At 37.2% G+C, this 12,089-nt stretch overlaps 1 protein-coding gene across 7 annotated transcripts in view; it reads left to right on the forward strand.

The window, feature by feature from the left end:
• Positions 1-12,089, forward strand: part of SSH2 (slingshot protein phosphatase 2) — a 242,024-nt gene that overhangs the window by 207,976 nt on the left and 21,959 nt on the right. For all 7 annotated transcript variants that reach the window (XR_013354117.1, XR_013354118.1, XM_077851891.1 and 4 more), the window contains 2 exons: positions 6,190-6,236; positions 9,969-10,115. Coding sequence is in view for 5 of the 7 variants with exons in the window: in XM_077851891.1 (XP_077708017.1) it covers positions 6,190-6,236; positions 9,969-10,115 (194 nt within the window). In the remaining 2 variants the exon portion in view is untranslated. The remainder of the gene's footprint in view (positions 1-6,189; positions 6,237-9,968; positions 10,116-12,089) is intronic.

The raw sequence follows: 12,089 nt of genomic DNA on the forward strand, positions 1-12,089 counted from the left end.
AAAGTATAAGGCATAGTTTAAAGAAAATCTGCAATGAGAAGAGAGAATTGATTGGTTGGAAGCCAGGGTATTTCCACCCAAAGTTCTTCCACACCCTTAAGAGTTGTACTCTGAGCTGGAAGCCTTTGCCCAACCAAGTCTCAATATCAACAGTTCTCCTGGAGGTTGTCCAGTTTGGCTGAGAAAAAGCTAAATGTGAACAGAGACCCTTTGCTGGGATCCCTGGGTGGCGCAGCGGTTTGGCGCCTGCCTTTGGCCCAGGGCGCGATCCTGGAGACCCGGGATCAAGTCCCGCGTCGGGCTCCCGGTGCATGGAGCCTGCTTCTCCCTCTGCCTGTGTCTCTGCCTCTCTCTCTCTCTCTCTTTCTCTCTCTCACTGTGTGCCTATCATAAATAAATAAATAAAAATTTTTAAAAAAAAAGAGAGACCCTTTGCTGAAAGGCAGGCAGCTTTCTTAGTTGAACAAGGGAAACAGGAATATTGGACACAACCAGTAATTTTGTTCATAAATAAAAAACTAGTTGGTTTTTACTGCTGATGGTTATCCTTCTTAATATGTGACATTACAGAATAATATTTCCTTTTCAAAGAAAAATAAAGCCTCAAATTGGTAGTTACTTTTGTAGGTGCAGAGAAATAGAAGATATATGAATAGATGAGACTTAAATCAAATGGGCTGTTTTAATTATTCATGATTTTATCCTTCAACTGGAGATTTGTAGCATGAACTTTTCTCAGAAGGAAAAATTAATAGAGCTCTTGTGCCTGGTTGCCTCAATAACGTGACTCACAGTGTTGAGGCTGTAGGTGTGGTATGATGAAGATATGGAGAAGGTACCAGTCCTTGGAGATTATGTCAAATTATAGTGATCCTAGTAGAACCCGAATACAGTCCTTCTTATTTGCTATAAATGTGCTCTCTTCTCTTTTGCTTGAAGCACTTGGACTCTTACAAGGCTATTTCATAAGGATAATATTTGAAAAGAAATAAGTCATTTGGGGGTGCCTGGCTGGCCCTGTCAGTAGCATATGACTCTTATTCTCAGTGTCATGAGTTCAAGCCCCACATCGGGCATGGAGCCTACTTAAAAAAAATTTTTTTTAGAAAGAAAAAAAAATTAGTCACTTGGGTTTTTGGACTATGGCACAATATAGGGGAACCAGAGTAAAAGATGAAAATGAACTTACTTAAAAATGTATTATAGTCCCAAGATTTCATTTTACACCTCAGTAAGATTAGAATATGCTTTGCATAATTATATAGAACATAGTGGAAAACCCCATGGAATTGTGTCATTGTAAGCCTGAGAAGCATGTGGTGGGGGGGAGATTGAGTCTTTGGAGGGCCCCAGGGGGCTAATATGAATGGCATTTATTTTAAGGACAGAAAAGTAATTACACCATGTTGATTCCAGTTCTTCATTTCAGGTTGAACCTGAAGCAGCCCTAAGCAGAGCCCAAGTCATGTTATATGGACTTCATTGAGAAAGTAGCCAAAGCTTTTAATTTATTTTGTTTCTGGATATGTGCCATTTCAGATTGTCATTGAGTTTTCTCTGGACAGGTAGATGAAAACCATGGACTTTTCCCATCACGTAAGGGTTATTTCCATCTAGCTGGACAAAGTTCCACAGAGGATTTAGACTTCTAAATTAAGAAGTGCAGTGGTCACATTTCCCTGGCTACCATTAAGCCACTCAACCCTTATTGCTTGTCTTCTGTCTCCTTGAAGTTCTTTAGGATTCTTACCTCTTTCTTTGTGGGAGAGCTTGTTTTCAAAGGTTGAGCACAGAGCCTTAAGAACCTCCCAGATTTTTTTAAAGCAAGTCACCTGAGCCCTGATTTATAAAAAAGATCAGTTATCCATCAGTTACTGTCCTTTTCCTAAATAGAACTTTACAGTAGATCTACTATACAGTAGATCTACTGAGATAGATAAATATATATCTCAGTTCAACGGACAAATTGAATAACATATCACTTGTATTATGATGATAGTACTTGCATAGCACTTTTCAGAGTGCTCCATTTACTTACCTTATTTGATCATTCACTCAATAAACATTTGTTGACCCTCTCTTTTGTGCCAGGTATGAGGCTAGATTTTTGTGCAATCTGATCTATTTCTATATGGAGAGAGTAGTGAACCATATCAGATAGATATTCACGGAAGGCCAATGGGATAGACAATTAGAAGTGGTCGTTAGTAACATTAGCAAGAGTGATGAGAGCAGAAACCACAGTGCTGTAGGTTGAGACCTATGGGAAATATGGAATCAGATAAAGTATTAGATTTTACTTCTATGAAGAAAGGTATGTGGAAGAGAATTCAGGATGGAAAGAGGGTTTTTCCACTTTAATATGGGAGAAACCAGTTTTGTTTTGTTTTTTGTCAAGGGGTGGGCACTGGAATGGAGACTCTTAAACAATAGAAACTTAGGACACCTGGGTAGCTCAGCAGTTGAGCATTTGCCTTCAGCTCACAGTGTGATCCCGGATCAGGGGATCTAGTCCCACATCAGGCTCCCTGCAGAGAGCCTGCTTCTTCCTCTGCCTAGGTCTCTGCGTCTCTCTGTGTGTCTCTCATGAATAAATAAATAAAATACTTTTTAAAAAACCATAGAAACTTATTTCTCATAGTTCTGCAGGCTAAAATCTGAGATCAGCGTGCCTGCATGGTCAGGTGAGGGCCATCTTCTGGGTTATAGATTTCTCTTTGTTTTCTCACATGGCAGAGGAGATCAGGAAAAACTTCCTGTTTGTAATTTGAGACGGTACTCATTTAGGTATGTAGGAGTAGGTGGGAGGAGTGTTCCATTTTGCAGATAAGAAAAGTGAAGACAGATTAAGCAATTTGCCCAGTGCTCCACAGTAGAGTGGGAAGTTGGAACTTGAACCTGAGTCTTCTAATGCTAAATTCCATTTAATATATAATTCTAAAATAGGCAAATTCTTACTTTTAAATGTTTGCCTTTTCAAAAGAGATGAACAGATAGTCCAAAAAAAGTAAATGGACCAGACACATTGAAAAGTTGCTCACTCTTAAGAGAAATGCAAATTGAAATTACACTGAGATAACCTTTCACGCCTGTCAGATTGGCAATAATTCAAAAGCTTAACCACACATTTTGTTGGCAAGGCCTTGGAGAAAGTGGCACTGTCATAGTTGTTGTTGGGAATGCAGAATTGTTTCAGCCTCTATGGATAGAATTTAGCAATGTCTAACAAAACTGCATTGGCCCTTTACTCAACAACCTCACTTCCACAAATATGAAACATCATTTATAGGAGACTAGTTGAATAAATCTATCACTATCCAGTGAAGTGCTATGTAGATGTAAGAAGGAATAAGGAAAATTTTTCTTTGAATTGCTACAAAGTGATTCTGAGAATGTATTGTAAAGTAAAGCAAGCGAAGAACAAAACTATATGTAGTATACTACTTTTATGTAAGTAAGAAATAGTAACAAGGATATATTTGCTTATGTTTTTTCAAAATAGAACATAGGTAGAATAAGCCAGAAACTAATGAAAATGTTTACCCTTAGGGATTGAGGAGATTAGAGTGGGAGTGAGACTTAAAGTTTACTTTTTTTTTTAAAAGATTTTATTTTTTCATGAGAGAAATAGAGAGGCAGGCTCCACTCTGTGTCGTGAATAAATAAAATCTTTAAAAAAAATAAGCTTTTGATTTTCAATCTTAAAAAAGTTTGCATATGCAAAATCAAGTGGAAAAGGCACAATTTTAGGGATATACCCAAAATTGAATACAGACAAGGGTGAATGAACCCAAGTATATATCTAATGGATAACTTCACAGAGGGAAATTAATTCAAATAACTTTTGAGCATAATATTCTTTTTTTTTTTTTAATTTTTATTTATTTATGATAGTCCCAGAGAGAGAGAGAGAGAGAGAGAGAGAGGCAGAGACATAGGCAGAGGGAGAAGCAGGCTCCATGCACCAGGAGCCTGATGTGGGATTCGATCCCGGGTCTCCAGGATCGCGCCCTGGGCCAAAGGCAGGCGCCAAACCGCTGCGCCACCCAGGGATCCCTGAGCATAATATTCTGATTGAACCTCTTCATGGGAAGAGAAAAAAAACTACAAAAAGAAATTTCAACTTGATAGTTTTGTAATTGGCTATGGTATTGGTGTAGTAATAGTAATGTTGAAGTTATTTTGTAAATAGAGCACATGAGTTGTTGGAAACCAAGGCTATCACTCTGGAATAGAGAGAGAAAAATGTTGACAAAGGGGCAAGAAAGAAAAGGAAGAACCTTGTGGTAATAACTTTGAATTGGAGGTACCGGTGTAAATTTTTTTTTTTTTTCAGTAGATGCCATACTCAGCCTATAGCCCAAAATGGGGCTTGAACTCATGACCCTGAGATTAAGACCTCAGCTAAGATCAGGTGTCATACACTCAACCAAGCCACCCAAGTGCCCCTGGAAATTCAATAGTTTTTTAAAAAATAGTCCCTAGATCTGTCCACTGAAAAGTTTAGAAGCAGTAACACTAAATATTTATGAGCATATCTAATTATGTCCAGGTTTTGATTGCAAAATATTCTTTGCTAAAAGAAACCAGGGCTCCTTGGGGAAAGGGCTAATTCCATTCACAAAGTGAATCTGAAACAATTTCCTGTGCCAGAAAGCAAGGACCTATTCAAAAACTAGTGGGGTCATATCAAAAGGAGCCTGCCTGCTTGAAGAGATTCCCACTGGTCAAATTTAGGACAATTTGAGTGTCAGGAAAAAAAATGGTAATGGATTGTATAACATTCCAAGTACAAAATGAATTCAAGAAGTCATAGTGGCATTCACAGTGCAGAAGGGATGACTCGGTGAAGCTCTCTTTTACAAAGAAGAATGCCAGCTACCATCCAAAGGAATGATAGAATTAAAAAACCACCATTTTCTCAATCTCCAGTAATATAATTGCCTTGGACAAGGTCAGCAGTTGATGCTAAAACCATAGGGTAAAAGATTATTGTGAAACAGGATATTCACATGACCTCAAAGATCTGATACCTAAAGATTACTAATTAGTCGTTAAGAAATCTTTACAATATGAGATGTGGCAGATACAAAGGTACCTACCAAGAATTCAAGCTCAGCATGACAAGTAAGATAAATGGACATAATTTGCCTCAAGATTTGATGCGATAGGAAATACACAATATCAAAAAAAAAAAAAGGAAATACACAATATCATCCTTGTAATATTCTTGCCAGGAATTTTGACTTGAATCTAATTATCAGGAGACAAATCAGACAAATCCAGATTGTTAGGAGTTCTCCAAGATTACAGACCTATAGTCTACAAAAATGTAGACTACATTTAAAATGTAGACTAAATGTAAAGTTGAGGTGGACTGTCCAAGACCAGATTAAATGAGAAAGACGTGGCAACTAAATGCAAATTATAATTCTTTTTTTTTTTTAAGTATAATTCTTGATTGGATAAACATAAAGGATAGTTTGAGAGGACGGTTTTTGAATAAAATATTGATAATGTATTAGAATATTGTGTTAGTGTTCTCTTCGTTGTAAAAGTGAAACGAGAATGTTCATGTTCATAATATATGATCAGGTATTGAAGTGTCATGATTGCTCAGATTACTTTCAAATGGCTCAGGACAAAAAAGTATGATACATATTGGAAGGAGAGAGAGAAAGCAAGTGTGGTAAAATATTAAAAATTGGTATATCTTCTAGATAATCTGTACAACTCTCCCTTCTTTAAATTTTGCATATCCTGTTTCCCACCTGGTTGCTGTCCTCAAGAAGCTTACATTACAGTCGAGGAGAAAAGTAGTAAATAAGCACATAAATAAATATGCAAGTAAAAATTACAATACATTGTCCTGAAAGAAATACTTTAACAAGGAAAACAGATGACATTTAACTTAGAATGTAGGATGATTAAAGATACCTTTCCAGCATGTGATCTTGAGCAAAAATTATTTGAATTCTATGAGGGCTGGTTTTCTTATCTGTAAAAATAAAGATAACTTTTTTACCCTATCACTTATGAAAACAAAATGTGATAATATACAAAGTACCTGACATATAGAAAGGAAGCATGATAGATGTTATTGGCTCTTTCCTCAGGATTCCTTTCCAAGTATTGTATTTTGTTCATTTGCTAATACTCCCTAACCTTGTTTTTTATTTGGTTCCACAGGGCTCAGAATGGAATGCCTCCAATTTAGAGGATTTACAGAACCGAGGGTAAGCACACAGAGCAATTGCTTTCATCCCCATGACAGAAATCACTGTTCTTTCTTTACTTTTTCCTGTCAAATAGGTGTCAGTGAGTAACTTTAATCTTAGGAGTTGCTTCAAGTTGATTCTAATCAGGTGTAATGTAATAAAAATTTAAGTGGCTATTCTCCCACTGTTTCATCCTCCCACACACACAACTCTCAAGAAAAAGATACTGTTTAGGTGGAAAGGCTTTCCAAAATAAATATGCATGCCTTTCCTGCTGTTTAAAACAAATGTAGTTATTGATTCCTTTTTTTGTTTTTAGAGCAATTTAAGGTTCACAGTAAAATTGAGAAGAAGGTACAGAGATTTCCCATATACTTCTGCCCTTATATGTGCATAGCCTCCCCCATTATTACCATCCCCACCAGAGTGGTGCATTTGTTATAATTGATAAACCTACATTAGTACATCATAATCACACCAAGTCCATATTTACAGTATAGTTCACTCTTGGTGTCCAGTTTTTGGCCTTGGACAAATCTATCGTGCATCCATCATTTATGGTATCATACAGAGGATTTTTTACTGTCCTAAACATCTTCCGTTCCACCCATTTATTCCCACCACCACCCCTGGCAACCGCTGATCTTTTTACTGTCTCCATAGTTTTGCCTTTGGTTCCTCTTTTTATGTGAGAGTACACAGAACTGCATGTGTTGGGTTCATAGCTGCTCATTCAACATTTATTGACCATCTTCTGTGGGCCAGGTACAGTGCTAGATACTAGGGATCCAAGGAAAAATAAGAATCAATCCCTATCCTTTTTTAGTAAGGTGTTTGAAGTCTAAGTAGGTTATAAATATAAAGTGGACAAGCTTCTGAAATTGAACAAGAATACCTACCTTGTATTAAGAAATGTGCCCCTAAACAGTATGGTTATTGAGTTTGATAGTAGCTATTGAGATCACCATGAACACTTAGCAAGCAAAAAGCTGCCATTCTTCTTCCTTTTTTACTTCTTAGCTAATGCCTAAATTTTTCATTGAACATAGCCATGCTAACTCTTAATTGTGGACAGTGATAAGACCTACTGAAATCCAGAAGTAGTGATGGATAGTTGCTGGCTGCCTGTTTTCTAAGCTGTAAGTCAGCCTTCTGGTTATCTTTAGCATGATAATCAGAGTCATACTCCCTACTTTTACTTCAAAAGAAAAGTATGTCATAATTGTTAAAATGAACTGGGAACAAGACTTAAGCCAGAGAATTTATACAAAGAGTTCTTGGAGTGGGGAGATGCGAGGAGTGAATCTGGTTACTTAATTTAAGATATAAAAATAAATAGAACTTGGACATTTTAAATTGATTAGAATTGAGTCTAGAGTTCTTGAAAATAGAGACTGTATCTTAGTTTTGTATAAAACATGTCTGCCTAGCTCAGAGCTTTATACCAAGAAGGTACTCAGTAAATGTGAAGGAATGATAGAAAAATTGACTGTGACTTGCCAGAAACTAGCATGTAGATACAGTGTTTAATATGAAATCTGAGATTTTATACAGCCAGTGCTTGCCAAATGCATTGAAATAACATCATGCATACATATACTTTGACTTTAGAATGCACTTTAACTTACAACCCCAGCTGGAGATGATACCTGTTCATCTCATTTACTACTTATAATGCTAAATTATAAAACACAGATGCATTTGTCTTAAAAGACAGTATAGTTAGATGCTCAGACATCTACTTAGATCTTGTTTCATAAATTCACTGGTTCTTAAACGCTTGTGGATTAAGAATTACAGTTACAAAATATGAACACTGCCCCTTTTGGATCATTTAAGGGATTTTCAAGTCTAATTTTGGCAGTGGCACCCAATCTACTGACTGCAGAACCCCATGTAAAGTGCTACTCCATAAGATATGTCAGAAGAAGTTTCAAGGAGTGCTAATTTCAGTTGGTAGTGGTTGTCTAGAGTTCTATAATGAAAGGATTGAGAAGGCTTCTGTCATAATCCATTAGTAAAATATGGGATTAGAGGTCTTTTTTTTTTCATTTTTATTTTAAATAAGAGAAGTGTGCTTTTCTTTTGACAGTTTTATTGAGTGTAAGTCATATAGTTCACCCATTAAAATGTACACTTTAATGATACTGTCTTTTAGAGAGTTGTACAATAATTAATTTAGAACATTTTTTCAAATCCAAAGAAATCCTGTACAGTCACCCCCATTTTCCTTCTCCCTCAGTTTCTAGAAACTACTAATCTGCTTCCTATTTCTAGGGATTTATCTGTTCTGGACATTTCATTTAAATGGAATTGTATAATATATGCTCTTTTAAAAATGGTTTCTTCCATTTCACATTATATTTTCAAGGTTTATCAATATTGTAGCATGCATTAGTACTTCATTCCTTTTTTAATTGCCAAAAATGCTCCATTGTCTGAAATACCACATTTTGTTTATTTAGTTGTAAGTTGATGGACATATGAATTGTTTCCACTTTTTAGCTATTATGAATACTACTGTACCATTCATGTACAATTTTGGGGGTAGATTTATTTTTCATTTCATTTCGTACCTAGGAGAGGAAAATGCTGCGTTATAAAGTAACTCTGTGTACTGTTTTCCACAATTGCATGTGCTTGCTTTTTATATTAAAAAGAAAAAAATTGTTTCTAGTAATGGACTTTGATGCAGATTTAAAACAGGTTCAAATCATGTTTCAGAAAAATTTTGGTCTCATAAAAACCAAAAACCAAAAAACAAAGAAAAATTTGGGTCTCTTGACCTTAACCACAGAATGGGTTAGCTAGGACTCTCCCTCTCTTTTTGTAGTCGTTTCTCTGACTTCAGAGATTGGGTTTGTAAGAACCCCGTGTGTAGTTAGTTCTAAGAAGGAAACCGCTTCTGCAGAGGAAATACATTAGTCTGTGTTGTATTGGTGGAGTAAACTCCAGTGAAGTCTAAGTCCACACAGCACTGAGAAAAGATAAGCATTTGGCAAATTGAACTCAAGCATTTATTGAAATTGTACAGTGAGAGACATATCAGAAGAAATTTTTCTGCAATCCTCTTGGTATGGGAGAACTTGCAGGTACATCTGCTGCTGTGATGGCCAGGACAGCAGCCCAGGGAGTTATGAGAGTTTTAGGTCCAACTTTCCTCTGACCTTCCCAGCCCTCACCTATTCTGCTTTTCTTTTTGTTTATAGAGAGTAATAGAGCAAAATTTAGCATTTAGAAAGGTAAGAGGAAATTTTGACCTTTCCTATTTTGTTGTTTTTAGTTTCTTGAAGTAGATGTTAATAGTCTGATTTAATACAAATGACTTCCAAAGAATGAATTATGTTTCTGGTAATTTTAGCAACTGAAGAGAAATTTTCAGATCATTGGCCTTGGGTTGATCCTTTGAAGTAAAATACGAGACATATTTTCGAAAGACTGTCAAAGATGAGATTGTGTAACTACATAAACTGAAAATGGAATTTTTTTTTTGAAAATGGAATTTAGATGTTGAACTTGGTAGACACCTTTTCTCTTAGTAATTCATTGGTGCCAGATATATCCTGGATTCTGCTATGTAGTTTCTGTACTAAATAAGTATATAGTCCCTTAGTTTTTTAGCTTTTTTTCAATATTTTAGTATTTAATTTCAGTCTAGGGAGTAAGCAAATTTTAATTAAGAAAAACAGTCCTAAGAATGGGTTTAGCCTGAATAGTAGAGCACATATTTTTCCCTTGGTTTTCTCACAGGGTGCGGTATATCTTGAATGTCACTCGAGAGATAGATAACTTCTTCCCAGGAGTCTTTGAGTATCATAACATCCGAGTATATGATGAAGAGGCAACAGATCTCCTGGCTTACTGGAATGACACTTACAAATTCATCTCTAAAGCAAAGTGAGTAATGGTTCCACAAATCCTCTGACCTGTGTTCCTCGTGCACCGCACATGGCTGGGGCCTGAGAGGTATAGGTGGTTTAATGTCTATACTCTAGGAGAAGGAAGTAAAGAAGAAAAGGAGACTGAGATTCCTTAATCCTGGGGAAAAGTTGGTTGGTGGCATCATACTTTCCCTGTGAGTAGATGAAGCCCCTGGAAGAAGATAAGCTCCTGTTAACTGTTTGCATTGAGCACAAGATGAGGGGAAACAAAGGAAGATATTCTGAAGGAAGTGCCTACATTGCCAAAGGGGACATTTGAAAGTTATAGGGTAGAAATTATTCCAGATGGTTGGGATACGGAGTCCTTTCTGAAGACAAGATGGGAAGCATAGTGAGCTTTGGAAATCTTTTCTCATTCTTTTACTTGACTCTTAACGGTACTCTAAACAGTGAAATTTTTCTCTGGCCCTTCTGTTGATAATCATTTTAGTGAAACTAATGCTATTACTTTAATGTTTTGTTGTTTAAAGATTTTATTTATTTATTTATGAGAGACCGAGAGAGGCAGAGGCAGAGGAAGAAGCAGGCCCCACGCAGGGAACCCGATGTGGGACTCCATCCCGTCTCTTGAGGATCACGCCCTGGGCCGAAGGCAGGCACGAAACTGCTGAGCCACCCAGGCGTCCCATACTTTAGTGTTTAGTGTTAATTACTATTAATATGTCAGCACTGTTTTTTAAGTCCCTGGGGATTTCCTTGCCAATCCTACATATTCCCTCAGTAGAAGAAACCATAAATGAGCATGTTGGCCATGCTGCCCCTTTGATGGGACCACATTCAAATCATCCCTGGCAGATGAGAAGCACTTTTGTTTTCAAAGTCCTCCTTCAGCAGTGATTCCACATCTTTCTTCAGGACCTCCATAGTCAAGAAGCTCTTCCTCTTAGGTACCTTGAATCCTCCTACACTGGCTTTGAGCCCATACTCTGTGTGTCTCTAGCTAGCACCTGAGAGAGTGTTTTATATTCTTGAAGGCTATTATTAAATTGTTCTCAATAATACCACTCATGGCATGCTTACTGTGTGCCAGGTACTTTACACATATTCTCTCATGTAATATTTTCCAGAACCCAAAGAGGCATATACTGTCATCCTTTTGTACAGATGGGAACAGACTGTAGAGATGAGGTTCCGAGAGGTTAAGTAACAAGGGTTGAAAATAGGACTTGAACCAAAGATCATGTCTTATCTCGGAGTCTATCAAGTATTTAGGAAGAGTCTAGTATCCTAAGTAAGGGAGACTGGAAAAGACTAGGCAAATTGTGAGGATCACAGCCAAAGAGGCTAGAGTTCAGGCAAGCCCTAGTCCCAGTGAAAGGAAAGGCTGATTTCAGCCTCAAGGTGAGGCATGCAGGTTACATGTAAGCAGGCTCTCCTACTCCTGCAAGTTTAGGTCAGCATCTGAGATGGCACGCTGATCAGGGCCCTGAATTCCATACTTGATCTACAGATGGCTGGGTGGGTTTAGCATTCCTAAAGTGATAGCAGGCTTAATCTAAGACAACCCAGCATAGGGAGGGGCAGGAGAGGAGGGGAGGGTATGTGGCAGAAACTGAAAGAGGAAATTGGATTTTCTGAACTGACTTCAGATCCTTCAGTATGTGAGTTAGAAGCCATCTACTGAAAAAGCCTCATTCAAAATGAATAAATGCTTTTATAGGGGTGGATTTCATATTTGTATTTTTCTTAAAATTATCTAACTTTGAATACCTTCCATGCCTGCAGATATAGACCTAAAATTTGATGTCAGAGCTTGATGGGAAAATATAGAGCACATGTCTGAACTTATATCTGAGTTACTGTGTACTGTAGTCTAAATGAAAACCCTATGGTGCTGTAAACAACACAAAAATTTTCTAGTCCTTTGGGATCTAAGCACACAGAGACACACACCTGCACCAACCTAAGGACCCCAAAATTTTGCATCTAA

This window comes from Canis aureus, chromosome 16 (assembly GCF_053574225.1).
Source record: "Canis aureus isolate CA01 chromosome 16, VMU_Caureus_v.1.0, whole genome shotgun sequence".
Classification (NCBI taxonomy): domain Eukaryota; kingdom Metazoa; phylum Chordata; class Mammalia; order Carnivora; family Canidae; genus Canis; species Canis aureus.